Source organism: Myotis davidii, unplaced genomic scaffold (genome assembly GCF_000327345.1).
Source record: "Myotis davidii unplaced genomic scaffold, ASM32734v1 scaffold496, whole genome shotgun sequence".
Taxonomy (NCBI): domain Eukaryota; kingdom Metazoa; phylum Chordata; class Mammalia; order Chiroptera; family Vespertilionidae; genus Myotis; species Myotis davidii.
The window spans coordinates 1,665,526-1,691,347 of NW_006289398.1; the positions used below are offsets into that span (position 1 = coordinate 1,665,526).

Consider the following 25,822-nt stretch of genomic DNA (forward strand, 5'->3'; position numbering starts at 1 on the left):
TTGGAGGAGGGTCCCTGGAATGGAGATAAGAAACGCCCTAACCTTTGGAATAGAGATTGATAGGATTGGAATCAACTGGTATAAATACAAATGTAACAAGGCAACAGGAGTCAGAACCTAGAGAGGCAGAACCGAGAGACAGACCCGAGAGACAGAACTTACACACAGAACCTAGAGAAGAACCTCGAGACAGAACATGGCAAAAGATCCTGGACTGAACCTGACTACAGAAATTGGCAAGAGAACCTGACTAGAACCTGGTGACCGAACCTGGCTGGAGAACCTAAACCGAGCCTGGCTGGAGAACCTAGCAAGAGAACATGGACACAGAACTTGGCTGGAGATTGTGGCTAGAGATCCTGGCAAGGCTGCTGATCAACTGAACGCTGTCTCCGTGTCATTCCTTCTTCGCCGACTCCGTCCACACCTTTGGGGACCCCTGGACCTGCTGGGGTTGGACCCCAGCAGTAACAAGCTGATGAATATCTGAATAATATCTGAGTACTTTAGATGAAACATGCTCTCTCCAGTTTGCCTCTGACATTTTTCCAGGTCCACTTAACTCATTTTATCATCTGTCCTCTATGAACATATGACTTTGGGATTCCTAATGTAAGGTTGCAATGAATGTGGGAAATGACCACAATTCCATGGGTACAGACAGAAAAGAGATATCTACAATGACTAATAGTGAATATAATTACAGGGCATTCACAATAAATAGTACTTTTCTCTCTCTTACTTTATAGAGTGCATTAAAGATTGTTTGGTTCTGAGGGAAGGTACGGGAGGGTGGGAGTAAGGGGAAGAGATCAACCAAAGGACTTGTATGCATGTCTATAAGCCTAACATAACCAATGGACACAGAGAGTAGGGGGGTGAGGGCATCTGCTGGGAAGTAGGAGCGGGCGGGGAGAGGTCAATGTAAGACAATGATAGACTTAATATTTGTGTCACCCTTCCCCTAAACCCATGTTGAAACCTAATCCCCAATGTGGTGGCTTCTGGAGGTGGGGCCTATGGTAGGTGATGGAGCCTTCAATGAATGGGATTAGTGCCCTTTAAGAGACTAAGGAGCTCTAGCTGGTTTGGCTCAGTGGATGGAGCATCAGCCTGCAGACTGAAGGGTCCGGGGTTCGATTCCAGCCAAGGGCACACGCCTGGGTTGCGGCTTGATCCCCAGTAGGGGGCATGCAGGAGGCAGCAGATCAATGATTCTCTCTCATCATTGATGTTTCTATCTCCCTCTCCCTCTCCCTTCCTCTCTGAAATCAATTAAAATATATATTTTTAAAAAATTTTTTAAAAAGACCTTTTTAAGGAAATCAACAAAGTAAGTGCTTTAATTTATATGCATATTACCAAGTAATTGTTTTTCCTATTTGATAATAGATTGAACAAATTATGGTATATTATACAACAAAATACTAGTCATAAAAAGGGCATTTTTAATATTAAAATAAACATGCAATCAAAACTGGATTTCATAATTTATGATTTGAACAAAGTTTTTCTCTCCCTGCTTATGTGTAACCTTACCTATCAGAAAATCCACAGAGATTCTTCAAATGTTGTTTTAACATGAGAAGCAATAAAATACCCTGGGAAACATTTGCAAACTCAATTAAGGGAGCTGAATTTTCTGGCAAACACTTCATCACCGAATTTATATCATCTTCTGCATCTGAGTCTGAATCTGAATCTACACGTTTCCGTGATTTCCGAGGCCTGGAGACTTCTTCTTCACTCTCGCTTGACTCATTTTCCTTACTAGGTGAAGGTTTTCTCTCTTTCCTTTTGTCTTTTACCATAGACTGAAAAAAAAAGAAAAGAAAATTATTGTTTGTTTTTTTAAAAAACGAAACAAAATACCACTAACAAATACACATTACCTGCATTCAAAAGGCAGCCCCACATTAATATTGTATACACTGAAACCTTCTGCCTTTCCATAATGACTGGAGATGTAACCCTTGGGAGAAATACTAGGTTCCAAGACTTAATAAAATCATATATAATCCACTCCTCCAACACTCCCCCACAAAAAAAGACTTCTAAAATATCATTCAAAGGTTAACAATTTTCTTATAGGAAAGTAATGAAATAAATTAGCTATAGAAGTATGAATTTGGTATATAAGTGAACCAACATAGAAGAAAAGCAGTAATTATAATTTAACTGGGTGAATACAGTAGGCTTAAACGCCCCCAGCTTTTATTCAAGTCTTCCTTTCAAGAACTTTTCCATGCCCTGGCTAGTGTGGCTCAGTTGGTTGAGCATCATTCCATGCACCAAAAAGTTGCCAGTTCGATCCTGGTCAGGGTACATTCCCAGGGCTTGATCCCCAGTAGGGAGCATACAGGAGGCAGCCCATCAAAGTTGTTTTTTTTCTCTCTCCCCCTTCCTCTCTCTAAAATCAATAAAAACATATTTTAAAAAACCTTTTCAGAAATATACAATTTTTCTTCAATACTTAAATGGTTTCTTTGTCTTTTATGAAACTGTTATCTCTTTAAAAAAAGAAAAGTCATCTGGGTTTAAGAGGGGGAAAATATTAGATTACAAAGCAATTATTCAAAATGCAACTGTTAAATCAAACAGGAGAAACACTTATAAGATATGCACAATAGTAAGTAAAATAAGATAACACAATAGTTAAAGTTCCTGGGAAATTAACTTTTCCAACTTCAATGTGCACATTAAACACCTAGGGATTTTGTTAAAAACATAAGACTCTGTTTCAGCAGGGCGGGGCCTACGTTCTACAGCTCTAACCCTTAGGTATTAAAATAATCTTCCTTATTCACTAGTTTGACCAGGCTGAATTTTGAGCAATGTGATTTTGCAAAATGAGATCTACTTCTATCATCAGGTACATAAAAATATTTCAATTAATTTATAAAAAATTTACTGGGTATCAACTCTGTGCCCAGTGCTACAACAGGCGCTTTTATAATTAAGCTAATTACATTTCCTCTTAAAAAACCAAGAAAGAGAAGTATAAGGTTTATAACAAACTTAGTAAAGTTTTAGGTACACAAGATACCACCTTAATTATGATGCTGGTGTTCAAGGATAAGGAAATCGATAGCATTATACATGCCCCGTGTTTCTTTGTAAGCTATCTATATCTTTATCTCTTCAAGGGTACTTTTGTGATCTACAGCATTACCAGATTTATAGACTAGCAAGGTACTATACAATGGGGTTTAAATGAATATATGAAAAGATACCAAACACTAAAGTGAGAGAAATAAAGGAGTGGGATGGATGGCATCACTGAACAATCCATTTATACAGGTAAGTATATATATTCCACTAAATGATCTGAAATGGGATGGTTTTAGGTGTTTCTTAATAGAAATGAAATGGCAACCCACTTCCTCTCCCCAATTCAAGCACTGCCCAGATTTCAGTAAGTTCATTTAGAAAGACTTTAAATACCTGTGAAAGAATAAAAAGAATGAGAAACAAAACAGTGAAAATAGCATGCCAGCACTTCGACACATACACGAAGAATAGCAATGTATGTAACTTACCTCCTTGAATGACTGCAGTAGATTACTACCAGAAACGGAGAGTGTAATGTCTATGTGATGCATTATAAACAATGGCTCTTCCTGTGTTTGGTATGGAAAACAGGCTAGATTGTCTGCTATATACAAGAGCATATTCACTTCTGTTTTCTGTAAATTAAAAAAAGAAAAGGTACACATTTAGTGGATAATCTAGAAATCCATCCAAAAAGCTGTTTTAGAAAAAGTATTACATGGTACTTCGATCTCAGTTAATGTTTCAGAGAAAGAGGGTGGTGGGGAGCGGGGATGGGGGGGGGGAGACAGAAAATGGATTTTATAAAATAATCTTATTCCCATTTTAAGAGAGTTCATGACTTATACCATAGTACTTCAAGAAGGGAAGAGGTGAAATTTTTTAGGGCACCCAAATGGAATTCCCTTGATATTCATACTAGTGCCCTGGTGCACGGATTACTGCACATTGAAAGGAAATTAATTAGAAGGCGGCAGGCTGATCGGGACTCGGCCAGACTGGCTGGACATGCCCTGGAGTCAACCTCCTGTGGTCCTTCCCCAGCTGGCCAGACCTGGGGCAGCACCAGAGCTCAATGGGAGTCTGCAGGGTGAGCGGGGGTTCCCCGGCAGGTGGGGTCCCTTGGCCTGGCCTGCAGGGATTGGGCTGAAATCCGACATCCCCCAAGGGGTCCCGGATTGTGAGAGGGTGGTTCTCAGGTGATGCACTCCGGAATCGGGCTCCTTCCTCTCTGGTTCTGGGGTGCGTCATCCGAGAAACACCACTGCCAAGTCACCACAGCACAGCAGCTCTTGCCTTGAGCATCTGCTCCCTGGTGGTCAGTGTGCTTTATACCTACTGGTCAGTCAGACGGTCGCTTAGCCTTTTATATATATAGATAGAGTATATGGGATTTTCATGATAAATCCGTACCACATTATCAAAAATTACATATAATGAATAAATTCATAATTATTTATCATGATTCTAAGAGCTTAACCCATATGGAGATCAGTTACACACAGTTTCTGCCCTCAGTAAGTGGTAATTATAGTACTAATATGTGGGTTAAAAACTCCACACAGTTTATGTACTCATAATACCTACAGTTTCCTTCATAAATGTAATTTAGAATATCAGAGTCCTTCTGACGGTGCTACTAGTTTCACACTAGAGAAACTGAGGTAGGCACAACTTAAAGAAACAAAATATGGTTACTAGTAGTTGTTTGCTTTTAAAAAGAAGAGAGACTTTCAGCATTCATGATCATACAGAATATAAACTGAAAGACATGTTAACATATAAATTCCTTTAAAACATTTACAGCTTTAAAAAAAAAGTGATAAAAAACATTCTCTCCTACCATCTCCCCTATCCTGTCATCCAAACAGCAGAAAACTCAATAATACAACAAAAATCCCACAGGACAGATGGGATACACTTGCTATTGGTGTTCATGAGATTCTTGCTCTATTTTTGTTTCTTAAATATGTATCAACACTTAGATGTTAAACTGGGGAGATGCAGACATAGAACCCTACCTTACCTATTGGTTTTAATGTTGTTATATATATTTATCCTCCTAAAATGAAAAATGTTCAGGAATACTCTGAATAAACCTTTAAAAAGAACTCAGAAATTCTTCAACTGGGGCCATAAAATAAGTCCCATTCCTTTCAAAAACCAAATTTCTTCAAAGAATAGTCGTGAGCTGCTCCTTCCAGATCTGCCCTACTGTTCTTTAATTAAAATCATGCTTTCGTGCCTCACTGCTTGAGTGTTTCTGCCCACCAAATAGCCCCTCTCGCCCACCCTATCTTTTTACTTCACATTCTCCTGGCCTGCTTAGCAGCATGAACATTTCTATTCACCCTTTCCTTCCTGACACCTTCCCTTCCTTAGTTTTTCCTCCACGCTCTTTGACTATTCCTTTTCCATGTCCTTCTCAAACCAACTCCTTCTCAAATTGCTTTTAGCAACAATCCTATTATTTTTTCAAATGCTCAGCCCAAAAATATTCGTTACCTTTGACTATTCTTTTCAGTCTTATTTATTCCTCCCTCACAATGTTTCTTTCCTTTCAGAACATCAGAACAGTTTAACTCATTACCTTGAAAGTGAAGACAATGTTAAAACATGTGTGCCTAAAAAAAAATTTGCGTTCCTCACCTTAGATTTTTTCTTTCCTAATGTTTGTTTTCTTTCCTACTGTTGCCATAATAGATTATTACCTCCAATGTGAACACAATGCTAAAATGCTCTTTGTCACTTTCATTGTCTATAAGATCTTCCATAAACATGTCTCACTATGATCTTCCTGCTCCAAATAACAACCTACTAATTGTTTCCCACATGTTCTTATATTTGTATCTTTATTCGTGTTTTTACCCTTCCCTTAAATAGTAAATCCATCGCATCTAATCTCCCTATGTCTTCAGTAATTTACTCCTCCTAGGACATCCTTTGTTGGAGGTAGTAATAAGAAAGCACTGCAGGATAAGAGCTGAATTTAGCACTTTACATGCTAAGGTGACTGAATAGAAGCCAATGGCACACAGAAGGCAATGAAACCACACAGGAATGGAGTTCAGGAGATAAAGGAATAGAGCAGTATTACTGACATCAACCACCTGCCACTCAGGATATGCTAACCTTAACTATTATCTATTTCCTTTATTTTGTGTGCTATCTCCCTAACTGGAAGTAAGATCCCTTATTGGCAAGAGCACTGTCATATCATTTTGGACTCTTAGCACAATATCCCACAGAAAATTAAAGCTTAATGCTGATATGATGGTGGTGGTGATTAAATTATAACTATTTCTGAAATATATGTTTGTAATATTTATTTTGTAAACTTTATGTGGGCACATACCATATCTGTTCTATTTACTACTTTATGTTCATGTCCTAGTACAATGGCTACCAGACAGCAGGTGTGAATAGATATTTGTGTATAGTGAATGAATAAAGTACGAGGTAAGTTTAAAGGATAAAATGTTCTGTTTTCTTGGCTTACGGTTCTGGACAATGATACTTGTGCAATAGCCTAAAGGGTCAAGTTATTTTTACACAAATGTGAGCTCTTCATTAAGGAAGTAAAGTTGAACAAGAAGGGAATCTCAACAGCCAAAACCCTAGAATGGTAATTCTAACATTAGAATCTGACAGAAACAAGTAAAATTTCACTTATTTATTCATCTATCTATCTATCTATCTATCTATCTATCATAATCTATCTAATTTATCCCCCTAAATGATAGTTTAGTGACACAGTTTATTAAAGGTATGCTTTGCCCTGGCTGATGCAGTTCAGTGGTGGAGTGTCAATCTATGAACCATGAGGTCACGGTTCAGTTCCCATTCAGCGCACCTGCCTGGGTTGTGGGCTCGATCCCCAGGCAACATGCAGGAGACAGCCGATCAATGATTTGCTTCTATCTCACTCTCCCTTCCTTTCTGAAATCAATAAAAATATATTTAAAGGTATGCTTGAAGGAACTGCTATCAAAGTTTATAAGACACTCATTATGAAGACACAATTATACTTTATTCCTCATTGTATTTATTCCCACGCAAAATTTCCTGTTCTATTTTGACTGTATACCTTGTATTTAACACAGAAGACTAAAAAACACACACATTTAACATAGTCACTATTGTTTACTGAAATGTAGTATTTTAAAACTGGTGACTACTTTAGGAATAAAATTTATAAAACTTATTTTACTAAAATAATAAGTTTTTGTGCTTACTGCTGTGTCATCAAAGAGGTTGAGTAAAGAAATCAGAAAGGCTCGTCTGTGTTGGCGGTTCCCACGGATCATGGAGTAAAGGTGTGAACACAAAGCACTAGAGGACTCATCTTGTCTGAAACCCCTTACAGGATCTTTTAGGCATGTGTTGATTGCCTGTTGTACCTGGTAAGACATCTTCATCCCAGCCACTGCTTTCATCTGAAATCAATAAAAGCCTCATTTTTGTCACGGAAATCAAAAGTAAGATTAAAAATATACTTTGAGCATTGTAATCTGAGATTAACTTCATCATTCGATTTTGTTTTATATAAATAGTAAGATCATAGAATGCAACATTGGAAGAACATTAAATACCATTCATTGAAATCCCCTCATCTACACTAATGAAAGAGAAACACGCAAATTGGTGTCACTCTGCTATACCAGCCAATCAGGGTGAGTATGCAAATTAACCCAACAAAGATGGCTGCGGCCATGGAGTTGGAGGCTTGGGTTGCCCCCGGTGATGGAGGAAGCCAAGCTTCCAGCCCGCACTGGCCGCCGCTCAAGGGAGAGAACAACACATAGGCGCAGCCAGGAGCCTGAGAGATCAACACACAGGGGTGCCTGCTCCAGGTCCTCCACGGTGTGGCTGGGGGCAGGTCCCCAGTGGACACACACACACACACACACACACACACACGTATGAGGTGCCTGCTCCAAGCTTCCGACGTGGCTGGAGGCAGGCCTCCAGCGGGGACACACACACACATATATATACATACACAGGGCAACTGCTCCGAGCCTACATGGTGTGGCTGAGGGCAGGCCCCCAGCGGACACACACACACGGGGCAAAAGCTCTGAGCCTATGTGGTGTGGCTGAGGGCAGGCCCCAGTGGACACGGACACGGACACGGACACACACACACACACGCACACACAAGCCTATGTGGCGCGGCTGGGGGCAGGCCCTAGCAGACAGACAGACAAGACACACACACACACACACACACACACACACACACGACAACTGCTTCGAGCCTACATAGCGTGGCTGGAGGCAGGTCCTAGCAGACAGACACACATACACACACACACACACACAGACACACACAGGATGCCTGTTCCGAGCCTCTGCTGCCAGACTGTGGCCATCAGTAGGACATTCATTCTTGGGCTCCCGGACTGTGAGAGGGGGCAGGCTGGGCTGAGGGACCCCCACCCCCCAGTGCATGAATTTTGTGCACCGGGCCTCCAGTTTTACAGAAGAAAAAGTCAAGTCCCAGAAAAACCATTACTCTCAAGGTCAAACAATAAGAACCAGAACCCATGCATGCCAGCATGCCTATTGTACTATCATCTCTAACTCAACCTTAAGAACTAATTTTAAATCAGAATAAACGCCTTGGGGGGACAAACTTGGTTGCATGTTTAAGTAAGTACTAAGCAAAATATTTTATTCTAATAAGCATATGGGCAGGACAGTCACCAAATAAATGATTTACTAAAGAAAGATGTTTAAATTTAGGTTATATAATTTAAAAATACATACATGAATGAATCCAGCATATTTTTTGTCTATTTCCACAAGCTGCTGATCAGCCTTGTTCCGCATAGCAGGTTCTGGGTCTGTGCCCATAGCAATTAAATATGGTACACACTGGAAATAAAAATACAGGATTTATAAGATATCACAGTAACTAAAGCTCTATATGTATCTTTACATATGTTAAAACTCGATGCATATCCTGCATATATGAATTTAGTTTTATAGGCCCTTAAATGGCATGTTTTAGTGTTCTTTTATTTTTTTAAATATGTATTTTTATTGATTTCAGAGAGCAAGGGAGAGGGAGAGAGAGAAACATCAATGATGAGAGAAAACCCCTGATTGCGGGCCTCCTGCACGCCCCCTACTGGGGATCAAGCCAGCATGTGCCCATGACCAGAATCGAACCTGGGACCCCTCAGTCCGCAGGCTGCCGCTCTATCCACTGAGCCAAACCAGCCAGCGCTTTAGCGTTCTTTTTTTTTTTTAAATATTTATTTATTGATTTCAGAGATGAAGGGAGAAGGAGAGAGAGATAGAAAGATCAATGATGAGAGAGAATCATTGATCAGCTGCCTCCTGCATACCTCCTACTGGGGATCAAGCCCGCAACCCAGGCATGTGCCCTTGGCCAGAATTGAACCTGAGACCCTTCAGTCCGCAGGCGGATGCTCTATCTACTGAGCCAAGCCGGCTAGGGCTTTAGCGTTCTTTTAAAAATGATTATTCTTCCTTAAATTTAGCTTAGAGCAAAAAAGCACTGGAGCATAAGCAAAAATACTGATGTGGTGAAATTTACACAATTTCAGTGTGAATTTAAGTTGCTTTAAACATAAAACCCCCTACCCCAACACTAATATCCAATTAAGACTATGATATCCTTCCTATATAATAAAAGGCTAATATGCAAATTGACCAAATGGCGAAACGACTGGTCATTATGACGTGCACTGACCACCAGGGGGCAGATGTTCAATGCAGGAGCTGCCCCCTGGTGGTCAGTGAGCTCCCACAGGGCAAGTGCTGTTCAGCCAGAAGTCGGGCTCATGGCTGGCGAGCTCAGTGGCGGTGGTGGGAGCCTCTCCCGCCTCTGTGGCAGTTGGACATCCCCCGAGGGCTCCTGGACTGTGATTTTCGTGCACCGGGCCTCTAGTATACTATAAATATGTAATCCAATAATTTGTCAGGCTTGACTGCATTTACTATGTAAAGAAAAAATAGGGCAAAAATTATTGTCTTTTAGTTAAAACTGGGAAAACATAAATGTTTTTCCACAAAGTTGAATTTTAGATATGGCTTCAATGATTAGGATAGGTAGTATTTTGCTAACAGCCAAATTTATTATATTTCTAAAGTCAAGAAACACCACTTCTGCCTTGCTGATGTGGCTCAGTGGATGAGCGTCAACCTATGAACCAGGAGATCACAGTCTGATTCTCTGTTAGAGCACATGCCAGGGTTGTGGGCTCAATGCCCAGTGTGGGGCATGCAGGAGGTAGCTGATCAATGATTCTCTTTCTCGTCATTGATGTTTCTCTCTCTCCCTCTCTGAAACCAATTGAAAAAAAAAAAGAAACACCATTAGAAGGTTAGGTGAATATGAATCAGATAGTAGTGAGGAGGATAGAAAAACAATAAATAAACAAAAAACCAACTTTAAGTAGAAATGACACTAACTAAAATGAGTGATCATGAATTAAATCCCAAATCAATGAGAAATAAAGTCCATTATAGAATATTATTTTTTTAAAATATATTTTATTGATTTTTTACAGAGAGGAAGGGAGAGAGATAGAGAGTCAGAAACATCGATGAGAGAGAGACATCGATCAGCTGCCTCCTGCACATCTCCCACTGGGGATGTGCCCGCAACCCAGGTACATGCCCTTGATCGGAATCGAACCCGGGACCCTTCAGTCCGCAGGCTGACACTCTATCCACTGAGCTGCCCATCCTTAGTAATACTAATATGTCTTCATTATATCATTTAGTCCTCACATCAATGCTTTGAGGTGTGGGTAGATGATGTTACCTCTAATTTGCAGATGAAGGAACTGAGCTCGGATTACATGATGTACTTTTCTGTGGACAAAAATCCACCCTAGTGTAACAGATTATGCTCTTATCCTAGTAAACTCTCTTGGCATTACATGCTGTTGGTTCTTTGGGATCAGTCAACTTGAATTAAAACATATCAAACATCCCTACTTAGAAAATCATTCTGAGTACATGTTCTGCCAATATAAATTAGAAGTTTGTTTAATAGAGACATTATAAATATATGAGTATTTGCAATAATGACAACCTAAGAAATGGACTAAAACTTGGAATCAAGAGTTTAGGACCAAAAAACAAAAAAACAAACAAAAAAACCCAAACCCAACCCCAAATTAACAACTAAGAGGAATAAAGAACTACTTATTATCTCATCACAATGTCATCAAATGACAACAAATCTGGCTCTTTTAATAAGTTCTGCTTTGTAAAACACACTTACCTGAACTGGATGAATAAGACCTTGGTTTAGAGTCAATGCAATGACATTTAGGGCAAAGTGGCGTACACTGGATTGGGTGTGAAAAAACGCCTCAAGCACCTGTTTGAGGTAAAGCTGCATGATGGAACTACTCATCCCTGAGGAAACGTCACCCATTTCTTTTAAATCTTCCTGTTTTGCAACTTTCTTCCCTACAAAAGGAAGTAAAGATATTAAGAACATGTACACTAACCTTTTCTTAAATATACCAAAGCATACCACAACCAAAAGTACCAAATGTTAGAGCTAGTGCTCGGGCTCAATAGCTCGTCATTTTTTTTTTTTTTGGGGGGGGGAGGGTCTCTGTTAGAGGTCCCTTTGAGAACTACAGTCGCTCTCCTCCCTCAAAATGTTAATGTCTACACCTATATTAAATTGTGTAATTTTAGGGAGTTTATGAATACCCTTAAGCCTAGCTATGGACTTAAGGACGCCTTCTGAACTGAATTCCTTCATCTAATAGATAAGGAAATTTTGATACCTGGATTAAAAATGAGTCAGAGTATTTTAACTGTAGCCACGCTGCGACATTAAAAAATATATTTTCACTTACAGTCTCTATCTGCCTGCTGCATTCGTGTGTCCTCTTCTTGTAGGTAGGTCTGGAGGTTTTTTAACACTTGTATTTTTAAATTTACTGAGGAGTTCTTATCAGATAAGATATTATTATATAGATTTTTCACCTCTTGCTCAAACATTAGACTTGGATGCTGAATGAAGGCAAATCCTAAAGAAATGAGAAAAAATATTTTGTTATAGTCATAGTAAAATTAAACATAATATTTAGTGACAATGTTGATAAATTACATAAAAAACTCCTTATTTCAAAACTTAAAACTTAAAATGACTGGAAGAATATGCTGGTGGCCTTACCTAGAGAAGTATTAGAGCAGGCACTTCTTTCCCCATGAATTAAAAACAAGAAATTGCATTTCAAAGGAGTATTTCACACAAGAGGAAACCTTGAGGAGGGAGCAGGGTCTACTGGCTAGGGGAATGGATTAGGAGTCAGGAGTCTTGGGTTCTATTTCTGTCTCCACCACTGACTTGTAGTGTGACCTTGGGTGTGTCACATAATCTCTCTGTGCCTCAATTCTCCATCTGTAAAATGGGGACAATAATATTTACCACCCACCTACCTCAAAGGGATGTTTTCAGGATTTAAGAGGTAATGTCTACAAACATATTTTAGATCCCTAGCAGAAAGTACTATTTTGGCATTATTTTAAAAACAAATTTAAATATATCCAGTTGATGAAACAGAATACTTCAAAATAACGCTAAAAATGTTAAATGAAGCCACAAAGCTGAATTCTATAACCACAAGTTAATATAGGAAATTACTATTATCCATGCTTATTTGTATAAAATAGTAATTTATGTGAAATAAAATGAAGATTCTTGATGACAGCAAGTATTACTGATACCAAATAACAAACTAAATTCAAAGCATAGAGTGATCAGATAACTAGCCCAAGGTCACACAGGATAACTATGGCCCAGGCAAGATTTTTTTCATTAACTGGTCTAGAAGCACCTATCTATTTTTTAGATGGTACTACTTATTTAAGTTAATATTTACAGCCTGGTCAGTATTGCTCAGTGGGTTGAGTGTCCTCCTGCGCACCAAGATGTCATTGATTTCCTTCCTGGGCAGGGCACATGCGGGGGTGGGGGCTGTTTCCAGGCTCCACCTCCATTCCCAGTAAGGGGCATGCAGGAGGCAGCTGATTGATGTTTCTATCTCTCCCTTCCTCTCTAAAAATCAATTTAAAAAATTTACATATAGTTGACCCTTGGATAACATGAGCTTGAACTACGTGGGTCCACTTATACACACATTTCCCCCCCCTCACCCCCGCAATAAATACACAGTGGGCCCTCTGAATCCCTGGGTTTCACGTTGTGAATTCAACTAACCACAGGTCGATAACAGTATTTTTGATCTGTGGATGCGGAGGGCTGACTGTATACAATGCTCTCTGCCAATTTTTAAAAGCGACTTGGGCTTCTTTGGATTTTAGTATATGGTGGAGTCCTGGAACCAGTCCCTCAGATACTAAAGGATAACTAAGTGTTTTGGGAGTCAAAAGTTATAACATAGATTTTCAAATGTGTGAGAGTGGGTGCTCCTAACCCCCATGTTGTTCAAGGGTTAGCTGTTATTTGTTCTCTGAAACAAATGTAGTACTATTAGTTTTGCCACTTTATATAGCTTATGTCCAGACTTAATTTTCGAAGGTACACATTTGGCTTGAAGTTCTCAATATAATTTCCTAATAAGTGATATCTGAATTTTTACTATATTTGCTAAATGTAATTTCTGAAAGGGAAGGAGAAGTATGACAACAAAATTTAAATTTATTTAAAGAAATCAGTAAATGTTTAATGAGATTTGAATAACTTAGACTCTTTTATTACTCTATTTTAGTTCAAAAGATTAATATAAATGATTGTCCATACATATTAAATTATAAACCTTGTTAATGCTACCAAAAGAAAGTTTCAAAAGTAAATTATTAACTTTATTAAGTAATTTCACATATATTTGCACAAAAAACAAATAATAAAAACCAAAAACCTGGACAGAGAACTGTTCTTGTATTGTTTTAAAGTGCATTCAATTCAGGTACTTTAGTGCTGTCTTTTCCTATTTCTCCTGTATTCCATGACCCATCCAAATAAGCCACAAACCCTAACCTTCTGCAAAGGCATGCATTTGCTACATCAATGTTCCTAAAAAAATAATATGGGACAGATATACATCCAAATTGTTTCAAGTATTTCTGTATTTAAAAAGCCAGTGTAGACTGCCCACTATTTGTACTAGAAATGGCAGGCAAATATAACAATAAAGCTTTATAAAACAAAACAAAAGAAAAAACCCGAACAATTTAAAAAACATGCAATAGCACAAAATTCTTCTAAATCATCATTCTGTATCAAAGTGCTTGAATGAATATTCTTTTTTTAAAAATACATTTAAAAAAATTTTTATTTCAGAGAGGAAGGGAGAAAGAGAGAGAGATAGAAACATCAATGATGAGAGTCATTGATTGGCTGCCTCCTGCACGCCCCACACTGGGGATTGAGCCCACAACCTGGGCATGTGCCCTGATTAGGAATTGACCCGTGACCTCCTGTTTCATAGGTCAACGCTCAACCATTGAGACACATCGGCTGGGCTTGAATGAATGTTCTTATGAAACCCTATAAAGTAGGGGAAGAAGACAGTACTGTCATCTCTATTTTATTAATGAGGAAATTAATTAACAGAGAAATTATGTGACTTGCTCAAGATCACCAGGAAGTCATTGGCTGGCCAGGAATGGAATCCAGGTGTTTTTTTAAAAATATATTTTATTGATTTTTTACAGAGAAGAAGGGAGAGGGACAGAGAGTTAGAAACATCGATGAGAGAGAAACATCGATCAGCTGCCTCCTGCACACCCCCCACTGGGGATGTGCCTGCAACCAAGGTATATACCCTTGACCGGAATCGAACCTGGGACCTTTCAGTCCGCAGGCCAACGCTCTATCCACTGAGCAAAACTGGCTATGCCGGAATCCAGGTGTTTTAACCCCCATTCCTATATTCTATACAGCAGACCCTACTGTATGAATAGAAACATACATAAATAAATGAACAGTTTAGACTCACAATATTTTAAAACTGGTTCAACCTCTTAAACAACTGAAACTATAATGAAATACAGACTTAACTTACCTAGACCGATGATGGCTTTTGTTTGTACTTCTTCATCTGAATGTTTTGTAAAATACATCAATAGTTCAAGTACTTTATCCTTTATGTTAACCTAAGGGGAAAAATCAGTATTATAAAGAAGGGTAATTTAGGTCAGTTTTTAACTATAAAGGAAAAAAATACCTAATAACAAGCAATGAGAATGTCCACATGCAAACTTGACTAAAGAATAAGTCACCAATAAGTTTGTAAATCAATAAATTTTAGAATAGTGACATTCAAAATAAAGATCTGTGACAAAGAGACTTGTGCCAGAATGTAAATAATGTACTATTCACGCACTGAGAAAGTGAAAAAACTAAAGTCAGCTGCTGACCTAAACAGTGCACCTACTCTCTTTTTTAAAAAAATGTATTTTATTGATTTTTTACAGAGAGGAAGGGAGAGGGATAGAGAGTTAGAAACATCGATGAAAGACAAACATTAATCAGCTGCCTCCTATACACCTCCCACTGGGGATGTGCCCGCAACCAAGGTACATGCCCTTGACCCGAATTGAACCTGGGACCCTTCAGTTTACAGGCCAATGCTCTATCCACTGAGCCAAACCGGTTAGGGCAGTGCACCTACTCTTATAAAGCTGATATAAGCTGTGCTTACTTATCTTATCACAGACCAGTAATAAACAGTTCATAGATCAGCAATCTGAGGACCATATTTTGAGTAGCACTGTCCAGAGTGCTCATTAAATCAGACTAATGCTGCCTTCATCCTGGGTCATTTTAGTCATTTTCCGTTGACAGGGTTACACAGTTCTTTTTTATTACAACATACTAAGTAATTAATATTAAGATCTTTACCTTACTGTTGCCCTTAAAATCTTCCAGATCAAAATCAAAATGCCGACATAGTGCTCCAACAGTGAAAAGGGATCTAAGAAGTGCTGGTTTGTTTGATAGAAGTGAAGTGTTATTTGGATCCTCTTGGTGCTGAATTTTTAATTTTGAAATGGCACCTGATAAAGTTAAGTAATATTCATTTATAACAAACCCTTATTTCTTAAATTATTATGTTCAAATGATTATTACTAATAAATCACAACAGAATTTTACTAATACTTTAAGTATTAAATATGTCTAGAATTATGAGGACACTCCTTAGAGTCTAAGAGAATTAATGTAAGAAAAAATATTTAAATTTTATTTTACATACTGGGAAGAAAACTTGCCAACATTTACTTAGAGGAGATACATTTCTTATGTAATCTTATTGGGTTATTAAGAGAATACAAAAGATACTACAAAATACCATTTCTAATATCACACCTGCTACAATTCCCTAAATACTACCCTTAATCAGATGCATTAAAAAGGAGGACACTGCAGAATCTAGCAGAATAATTTTGAAGTCCAGACATTGAACTTACCATAGTATCTATTGAAACAGGCCCATACAAATTTAAAATTTTGTGTCACTTTATTTACAACAGCCCCAAGACAGCTCACACAATGTTGCACTACCTAAAAGATACAGAAAAGATTGCTATTTAGACAAAAGTTAAAGACAAAGGTAAAAACAAAAGATTAAGTTATTTGCGAACTGCGTAATAATCAATAGATGCTTACAGTCATGCCATATTTGATGATCAGCTTCATTAGATCTTCTTCAATAGTGGCAAGGAAAGTTTCACTTGGATGCTCCATCAGTGGTACCACCAGTTCTAGGATTTTTGCAACATTGCAGATAACCATGAAATCATTTTGTGTCTAAAAGGATAAAATTAGTACTTTATGAGTATAAAAAAATCTAAAAAGAAACTATATACAGTTCTATCTACTTGGAGGTTGAAGTATTAAATATATAAAATTTGTTAAAAAAACAACAACACAACACAACCCATTTAGAAAAGAGCTTTTTTAAAGCATGAAGGGAAGAGTCTCAGTTTTAGGATCCTGGATTCTAGCTATGCCACTAACTAACCATGTGATCTTTGGGTCACTTAATCATAATGTCACAGTTATTGTTTTTACCCCTAAAATTTAATACAAGACAATTCTGAATAAAAGTATTTAAATATTAACAGATAATTTTACTAGATTGATACAGGTTTTAATATTAGTATTTTTCAAAATGGGGTATATTAACCAAATAGTTTCTCAACTCGGGGTGAGTTTGTCTCCCAAGGAATATTTGACAATATCTGGAGACATTTTTGGTTATCACAAAAAGGGTATAGGGGGGCACTACTGGAATCCAGTGGCTAGGAGATGCTTGTCAAATATCCTACAATGGTCAGAACAGTTCTTGACAACAAAAAATAACCCAGCCCTAAATGTCAATAGTGTTGAGGTTGAGAAGCCTGTGTTATCCTTTTTATGACTGGATCCTTAATTTATCAACAAAAGCATAAGAACAATAAAATCTTGGATTTAATGTAAAAAAAGACCACACAAAAAAAATAAAAAAAAGCATTTATCATATGTAAGGTAGGCTTACAGTAGTCTCCCTTATCTATGGTTCCCCTTCCATGGTTTCAGTGACCTGGGGTCAACTACAACTGAAAATTATTAAATGGAAAATTCCAGAAATAAACAATACATAAGTTTTAAATAGCACGCCATTCTAAGTAGTGTGATAAAACCTTGTGCTGTCCCATTCCATCCTGCCCAGGACATGAATCATTCCTTTGTCCAGCATATTCATGATATTTACATTCCCTGCCTGTTAGTCACTTAGTAGCCATCTTGACTTATCAGACTGACTTTCCCAGGATCGAAGTGCTTGTGTTCAAGTAACCCTTATTTTACTTCATAATGGCCTTCAGTGGGGGTATAGCTCAGTGGTAGAGCATCTGACTGCATAATGGCCTCAAGTACAGGAGGAGCGATGCTGGCAACTGAGATGTGCCAAAGAAAAGCCATACAGTGCTTTCTTTAAGTGAGAGGGAATGCATGTACAAGAAAGAACACAGTACACGTAAGGTTTGGGACTAGCTGCAGTTTCAGACATCCACTGGGGGTCTTAGAAGGATTTTGTGCAAATGAGGGGAATACTGTCTTTATGCAAAACTCTGTATTTGCGTAAATATAAAAAATTATACAAAATGTTTTTGAAGTAACCCTACTTTCCAAAAAATGTTGTTGCAAATGAGTACTATTTATGCAAATTACATTACAGTCCAGATTCTAGAGGCAAACAGACTGGGACTGGTTGACTGTGCAATATTGGGCAAGATATTTATATTCTCTAAGCTTTCGTTTCCTTATCTGTAAAACAGACAAGAATGGTATCGACCTCACAAAGTAAATGAGAGAATGTACGTAAAATTCTTCACAGTGCTTGGCATTAAGCTCAGTAAATATTACCTATTATTATCAGCCATAAGATTACATAATCATTTATTTCTGGATGTAATACAAGCTCTAAAAATAGAAGTAGGGTCTGGCAAGTATAATATGTTGAGTTTACATACTTATCTTCTGCTACTTTTCTCAATTCTTTTAAAAAATATATATCTTATTGATTTTTTATAGAGAGGAAAGAGGAGGGATAGTTAGAAACATCGATGAAAGAAAAAAATCTATCAGCTGCCTCCTGCACATCCCCTACTGGGGATGTGCCCAGGGGTCGCCTAAGACCGTCGGAAAACACATATATAATTACATATTGTTTTTGTGATTAATCACTATGCTTTAATTATGTTCAATTTGTCACAATGAAATTGGGGGTCACCACAACATGAGGAACTGTATTAAAGGGTTGTGGCATTCGGAAGGTTGAGAACCACTGGGTTAGGGCTTTCCTCAATTCTTAACATTTCTCAGGACATCCTAAGATTTTCATTTAGAACTTATTAATTTACAGCACACAAAAATCTGACTACAGCAGCAAAACAAATTTAGTAGATAAAATTGTTAAAATTAGTTTCTTAGGAAAACTGAGAAAACAGAAAAACGATATTATAAAGTTTTCAAAGTATTTTAAAATTTAGTGTTTGTAATAAGCCACTTAACTCACCATGTTACCATATAAATTGCTGGATTCTTTTACTTAAATTTTCACATTTGATTCTAGGAAAACTTAGTATGTGTAATATTAACTTAAAATAACAGCCTAACATCTGTGACATACTAAATTTCCATATTCAACATATTGGTGTATTGTAAAAATAAATGTTTAAAATAAAACATACTAAAAATGACAAATTAAAAGCAAACTCAGAATCCAAAAGACATTAAGTTTCTCAATGATAGAACTCTACCTCATTTAGCTTTGCGATCTTAATAATAGTTACAACATTTATTAAGCATATATAGAGTGTTTGGCTTAATGAGAAATGGTGCCTGAACTTAATACATCAGAAAAATGTTTGTAGATAGCTTGCTATAAATATTAGAACAAAAATTTGAGTACATAACACAGTTGACCTGTCACTGAAAATAACTGTCATTTGTCAGTGAAAATATGAATAACACTGAATGCCGAAGTTAAAATATTTAGTACATGGTTTCTATGAAGAGAAAACTAGGAAGCTCCATACTTACACTGCATTTAGTGGTGAGGTAGGGCTGCATCGTCATGGCATGTTTAACCATGAGCTGGGGTCTTATTTTGCTGAATAAGAACAAAGTGGTTATGCAAGCCACCAATCTTCCAGAGTTCACACCTTTATTGTCAGAGTCTGAGAAAACGAACAAGAAATAAGACACTAAAATATGACAAGGCAGTGAAAATTATACAGACTATTATTTAAATTACTCAATATTATCCTCTAAATAGATTCTTAATATAACTCATTAAAGTTTCTTATGATACTAGACTTCCTGCACTTCATTTTTATCTTTAATATATAAATTACATATATTAAGAATAAAGGACAAAGAGGCTGCACTATAGAAGGCAAATGTTTTCCCTGAGGGGAGGAGGATTTAAGTTAAAAAACAGTATAGAAGTTCGGAAGTTTAGAGATGGGCTTTTGGGAAGAGACAGGATGTTGGTTATATCTAAAAATGGATAAAAGTCAATATGGGAAAGAAAGTTAGCAAAGGGAGACAAAACCAATTTAGCTGAGGTGATACTGTGTTTAAAGATACTACTGGGGGAACAATGAAGCTGTAGTAGAAGAATGTTAAAAGATGGGAGTGAGAAATTAAGAAGTTGGACCAGTGCTACATTAAAAAGGAAAACAAAACGCTATTCAGGCGAGAGGAAAATGATGCTAGTTAGAATGGTTCTTGAATGGCAAATTAGTTTTTAGAGGAGATTAGCAACTTTTTAATATCAAGAGACAACAGTATCACCCTTCAAATCTAGGATAGAGAAAACAGAACAAAAAGAAAAGAAGAAAAAAAAGGTACACATGGAAAATGAAGAAAAAAAAACACATTAAAGAAAAAATACTGCATAAAAATATAAAGGGTATCAAGTTTCCGTAGGTGCCATAAATGTACCTCTGTAAGAGGCAACTGGCCACCATATTGGAGAATGACCCCCAATATTGTTCCTCATTAATGTACATCAGGTGATATAAGTCATGTTAGTCTTGTGTGCTTTAAGCAATAGATAGCAAATCTGACTTTTATAGTTTTCATATAATTATTTATATTTGATTAATAATTTTAGACTTGCCACTGATTAATTTTCTAAATAATATAACACTAATATTTAAGAAAAAATTTAAATTAAAGATATTAATAGCTTACTAGCTCAAGCAAGATTAAGCACATTTTTATATAACAATTAAAATTAATATTAGGAATATACTACAAATCATTTAAAAACATTTTTATAATAATTAAACCAATTTCATTTTGAGAGAAAATTTTATAGGATTAAAAATATATCAAACAGCTTTTGAATGAGTTCAATTAGCTAAGTATGTATTAGCCCCTGGATTTTTTATTCCTGTTTAATATAACATCTAAAATGATATGCTACCAAAAGATATGTGAGAGACGAGGCCCATGCTTTATTGCTCTAGATAATCTTAGTCAACCTTAACAATATAATCAAGGCTGCAACATCAAACAAAAAACAGATTTCATTCAAGAGTAAAGTAGTTCAGTATTAGGCTAAGCAGAGCCAGAGGCAAAAATGAGAAATATGCCCAAAGTATTTTAAAATATCTTATAAAATCAACTTAATGACCAATATATAAAATGTCTTACCAGCTAGAGATTCCTCATATTTAAGAATGTGCTCAACTAGGTTATCAACAAGTTGAGTACAAGCTTTCTTCACAGGTTTATATGAGGAATCCTCTTCGGACTTCAACAACTATATATGTATATATATAAAAAAAAAGATCCCAGTATAATTATTCATTAGGCAATAATAATAAAAACGCATTTAATGTGTCCATAATAAGCTTTTCAATTTGTTATTAACAATTTAATACTGAAAATGAAAATAAACAAAAATATAAAACAAATGTTTAAAAAATAAGTTATAAACCAGTAATTTATAAATACTTTCAAACAATTTTAGTATGAAGTATTTAAATTGCTGTATGTGGGACCTGAGGTAGGATATGAGAGAAATTAGAAAGGTGACCTTCTTTTAAGAGTACCACTCAATGCTAGTTGAATTATTTTAAAGAATTCCATTCCTCATTATTCCAAGTCCTTTAATGTCTCAAAAATTATATAATGTGTTAATTACATCATTTATATAATTGTAACTATATCTGAATTGCACCTTAAATCTTGGAATTATAAAACATAAGTCTAGATTTCTTCTGTGTTATCCTTTGCCAAATTATTAATAAACAATGTTAGAAAAGTGTTATGAACGAGATAAGGAAGAGATCAGGCATCGGCCTATAACCAACCCCACTAAAAACACCCCCCCAAAAACCCCATCCCATTCAGTCTTTCATAATCATAGCTCAATGCAATGATAAAGTCATCTGAGGCTTATCTATTTTGTTTAGTGATTAGCTAATACAACTCTGGGGTTATTAAATAAGTTGAAATGTGTATTTGATTTCTGTGAAGAATTCCAATGCTGTCCAATATAAGTTTCTGCAATGATGGAAATGTTCTATATCTGTCCAATATGGTTGCCCTGAGCCACATGCATATACTTAACTCTTGATATGTGGCTAGTATAACTGAGGAGTTAAATAAAATTTCACATTAATTTAAACTTAAAAAAACCTGGCTGGTACTGGAATGCATACATTTACACTTTCACTGCAAGATGCATGGATGATTAAATCAACTAATAGCAATCAGAATAACAACACATACACTGCCCCTACCTCAAACTTAAATAAATCAAAGCAGAAGACTTCAATTTACCCAGTTTCAATTCTGAACAGCAAAATCTCTTTGTCCTACTCCATAACTTAATTCCTTAAGCAGCGATTAAAATCACATGCTGGCCCTGACCGGTTTGGCTCAGCGGATAGAGCATCGGCCTGCAGACTCAAGGGTCCCAGGTTGGATTTCGGTCAAGGGCATGTATCTTGGTTGCGGGCACATCCCCAGTGGGGAGTGTGCAAGAGGCAGCTGATCGATGTTTCTAACTCTCTATCTCTCTCCCTTCCTCTCTGTGAAAAATCAATAAAATATATTAAAAAAAAAATCACATGCTGGCCTGGTCTTTTTCAGGCAGGAATAGAAAACGATTCCCTCACCCCTGTTTTTGCTCTTTCTTCTCCAAGACATGAAGTATGCACAAAAGTACTAATCATAATGTTGGTTTATGACACACCATCAATACTATAGGTGCCGTTTTAATTTATTTACGACAATTCACTGTGAACTCAACTCAAGAATAAGAATAGTTCCAATAATTTATATTTCCCAATGTGCTCCTTCCATTATGGTATCTTCCTTTTTCACTTTCAAGGTAATCACTATGAGGAATTTGATCATTTCTTTGCTTTAAAAAATTATCTAAGCTGTATACTACTTATAATCGTGCCTGATTTTTCAACTTTGTAAAATGTATACGGGATGTAGTTGTCTATATCTTTTTGCCTTTTTCATTCAACATTATGCCACTAACTGTCATCCAGGCTGTTGCATGTAACTGTTATTTGTTTTCACCACTACATAACAAGCCATTGTGTGTCTATACTGCCATTCATTTATCCATTCTTTTGAAGATAGGATAACTACAATTTTAGTGGTATAATGAACACTCTCTCATTTGTCTTCAGGTGCACATATGCACGATTCTATTGGCTATATGTACCTCACAGCGAAATTGCTGGATCATAGGACACATGAATGCTCAACTTTATGAAATAATGCCGTTTTAAAAAATTGGTTGTAATATTTTCTCAATTAGTAGCAATGTTTGAGAGATATTTAATTGCCCTAACCGGTTTGGCTCAGTGGATAGAGCCTGAGCCTGCGGACTCAAGGGTCCCAGGTTCGATTCCGGTCAAGGGCATGTACCTTGGTTGCAGGCACATTCCCAATAGGGAGTGTGCAGGAGGCAGCTGATCAATGTTTCTCTCATTGATGTTTCTAACTCTCTATCCCTCTTCCTTCCTCTCTGTAAAAAAAAAAAAATCAATAAAATATATTTAAAAAAAGATATTTAATTAATTTCTTCTCCAAAATTTACCACCTGACTTCTCAATTTTTACCAATCAAGTGGGTGTAAAATGTGGTCTAGATTTGTTATTCCCTGAATTACTAATAAGGTTGAACACCATAAAGGCCATATGTGCTATTTCCTCTATAAAATGCCTAGTCATGACTTTTGAGTCATGTCCTTTTTCTGCCAGAACTCTTGCCTTATATTGGTTTGTAGGTGAGGAATCCGTTATATCTTCTTAATAATAACAGTTTCTCAGTTACATATATGTCAAGTATCTTTTCTCGGTTGGTGACTTGTTTTTACTTTCTTTAAGAGGTCTTTTGATTCCTAAATGTTCTTCATATTAAGGTTGTAAAGTTTATCAACCTCTTTTTAAGGTTAATGGCTTTTGTGACTTATTTAAGAAATCTTTCCCCCCAAAATTTCAAAAATGTATTCACATACTATTTTCTTACATGTTTTAAAAGATTTCCTTTAATCTATATTGCATTGATTGTTGAGTTGAAGTAGGAATCTATTTAAAAAAATTCCTTATAGAAAGCCAGTGGTCACAGCCCATTTACTGAAAATCCTTTCCACATTAACTGCAGTGCCACTTCTGTTTTACAGTAATTATAACCTATATATGTGGAGGGTTATTACTAGGCTCTTTATCTTGTTCCATTGGTCTATTTAGAACCATACAATCTTAAAATAACCTTGGGAGTCTTCCCTACTCTAGAATTTTTTGCAATAGTTTGAGAAGGATACGTGTTAGATCTTCTTTAGTATCATAATATCTTAAGTACTATATTTTTTAAAATTAGTCCCGATGTATGGTAAGGCAAATCACTATTTGTGTATTTTTCAGAGGCAACAATTATTATTTACTAGCAGTTCTTTACTTTTCCAAACACATTTTACAATCACCTTGACATGTTTGATGAATATTTTTTGTACTTGATTTTGATGAGATCTTTTAACATTCTCCCATTTAGCATAACTTTCATTTTAGGTTTGGCAGTTTATTCTGTCAGATTTTATTTTATTCTTAGTTTGTTAGAAGTTATCATTCAAGGGTATTACATTTTATTTTGAAATGTCCTGTGTCCTCTGAAATGATTACTGAAATATTTACTCTTTAATGTTAAACCACACATACACACTGATGCTAAACCATGAGTATGTAAATATGTATGCTTATGAATATGTATATACACACCTTGCTTTGGATGTATTTAAAAGTAAATCATAGGTATCAGTATGCCCCCCTTTTCTTCTGAGATAAAATTTACATGAAATGTATAAATCTTCAGTATACATTTGTCGAATTTTATTACATGCATTCAGCATTATAATTCAAACTCCAACAAAGATACAGAACAGTTCTCCATCTTTAGCTTATCAGAACCATCTGGAGAAGCTGTTTATGCAATGATGAGCCTCGTCTTCTGAAGCCTGGGGTAAAGCGCCTTAGCACTTGCATTTCTGACAAATCACAGGTAATCTTGATAACTGTTAGAACCACTGACAGACTACTACCATTACCCCAAAAGTTCTTCCATATTTCTTCCAAGCCAATCCCTGGCCCCCTGCAATGTATGTACTCTTCTGTCTAAAGCAATCACGCCAAAATGGCGCCCGCAGGCTGCATGTGACCCACAATGAATATTTTTGTGGTCCAGCCAATATACCAGTATGTAAGAAACGCCTTCATAAAAATTTCATAACTTAGTTTTTACAATATCCTGTTATACATAATTATTAATAACAAACTGCAATGTTTGCTAATGACTGATTATTATAATTGTGTTGCATTTATTTCCCTTATGCGCAGGCGCACCATTTCTCTCCACTAATACTAGCAGCGAATATTTAATAGCCTTGCCACGTTATTAGTCTTGGACTGACTTGTTTGGTGAGTGCAACAGGAAATATTTTGCTTTCGGAGAACAAGAAAAATAGGTTTATTTGTGTTACGCTTATTAATTTGTGCAGTTATTCAGTGTCTGGTAAGTTAATGTTCAAGAAAAAAATGTTAATTCTTATTAAAACTGAGAACATTATTCTAAGTGAAATCAGTTAGTCAGTAAAAGCTAAGAACCATATGATTTCACTCATATCTATAATAAAAGGGTAATACGTTAATTAGACCAGACGTCCTTCCGGACGTCCTTCCAGACGAAGCTGCGGCAGCGGGGGCTGAGCCCCTTGCACTGTGCATC

At 36.6% G+C, this 25,822-nt stretch overlaps 1 protein-coding gene across 4 annotated transcripts in view; it reads right to left on the reverse strand.

Annotated features, from left to right (window-relative positions):
* The window catches only part of NIPBL (Nipped-B homolog (Drosophila)), a 138,683-nt gene that overhangs the window by 24,632 nt on the left and 88,229 nt on the right, over positions 1–25,822 (reverse strand). For all 4 annotated transcript variants that reach the window (XM_006761751.2, XM_015562638.1, XM_006761747.2 and 1 more), the window contains 12 exons: positions 21,230–21,338; positions 19,607–19,743; positions 16,688–16,828; positions 16,489–16,582; positions 15,923–16,077; positions 15,084–15,174; positions 11,910–12,083; positions 11,318–11,508; positions 8,824–8,931; positions 7,287–7,487; positions 3,540–3,686; positions 1,540–1,814 (listed from right to left, as the gene is read on the reverse strand). In XM_006761751.2, coding sequence (XP_006761814.1) covers positions 1,540–1,814; positions 3,540–3,686; positions 7,287–7,487; positions 8,824–8,931; positions 11,318–11,508; positions 11,910–12,083; positions 15,084–15,174; positions 15,923–16,077; positions 16,489–16,582; positions 16,688–16,828; positions 19,607–19,743; positions 21,230–21,338 — 1,823 coding nt within the window. The remainder of the gene's footprint in view (positions 1–1,539; positions 1,815–3,539; positions 3,687–7,286; positions 7,488–8,823; positions 8,932–11,317; positions 11,509–11,909; positions 12,084–15,083; positions 15,175–15,922; positions 16,078–16,488; positions 16,583–16,687; positions 16,829–19,606; positions 19,744–21,229; positions 21,339–25,822) is intronic.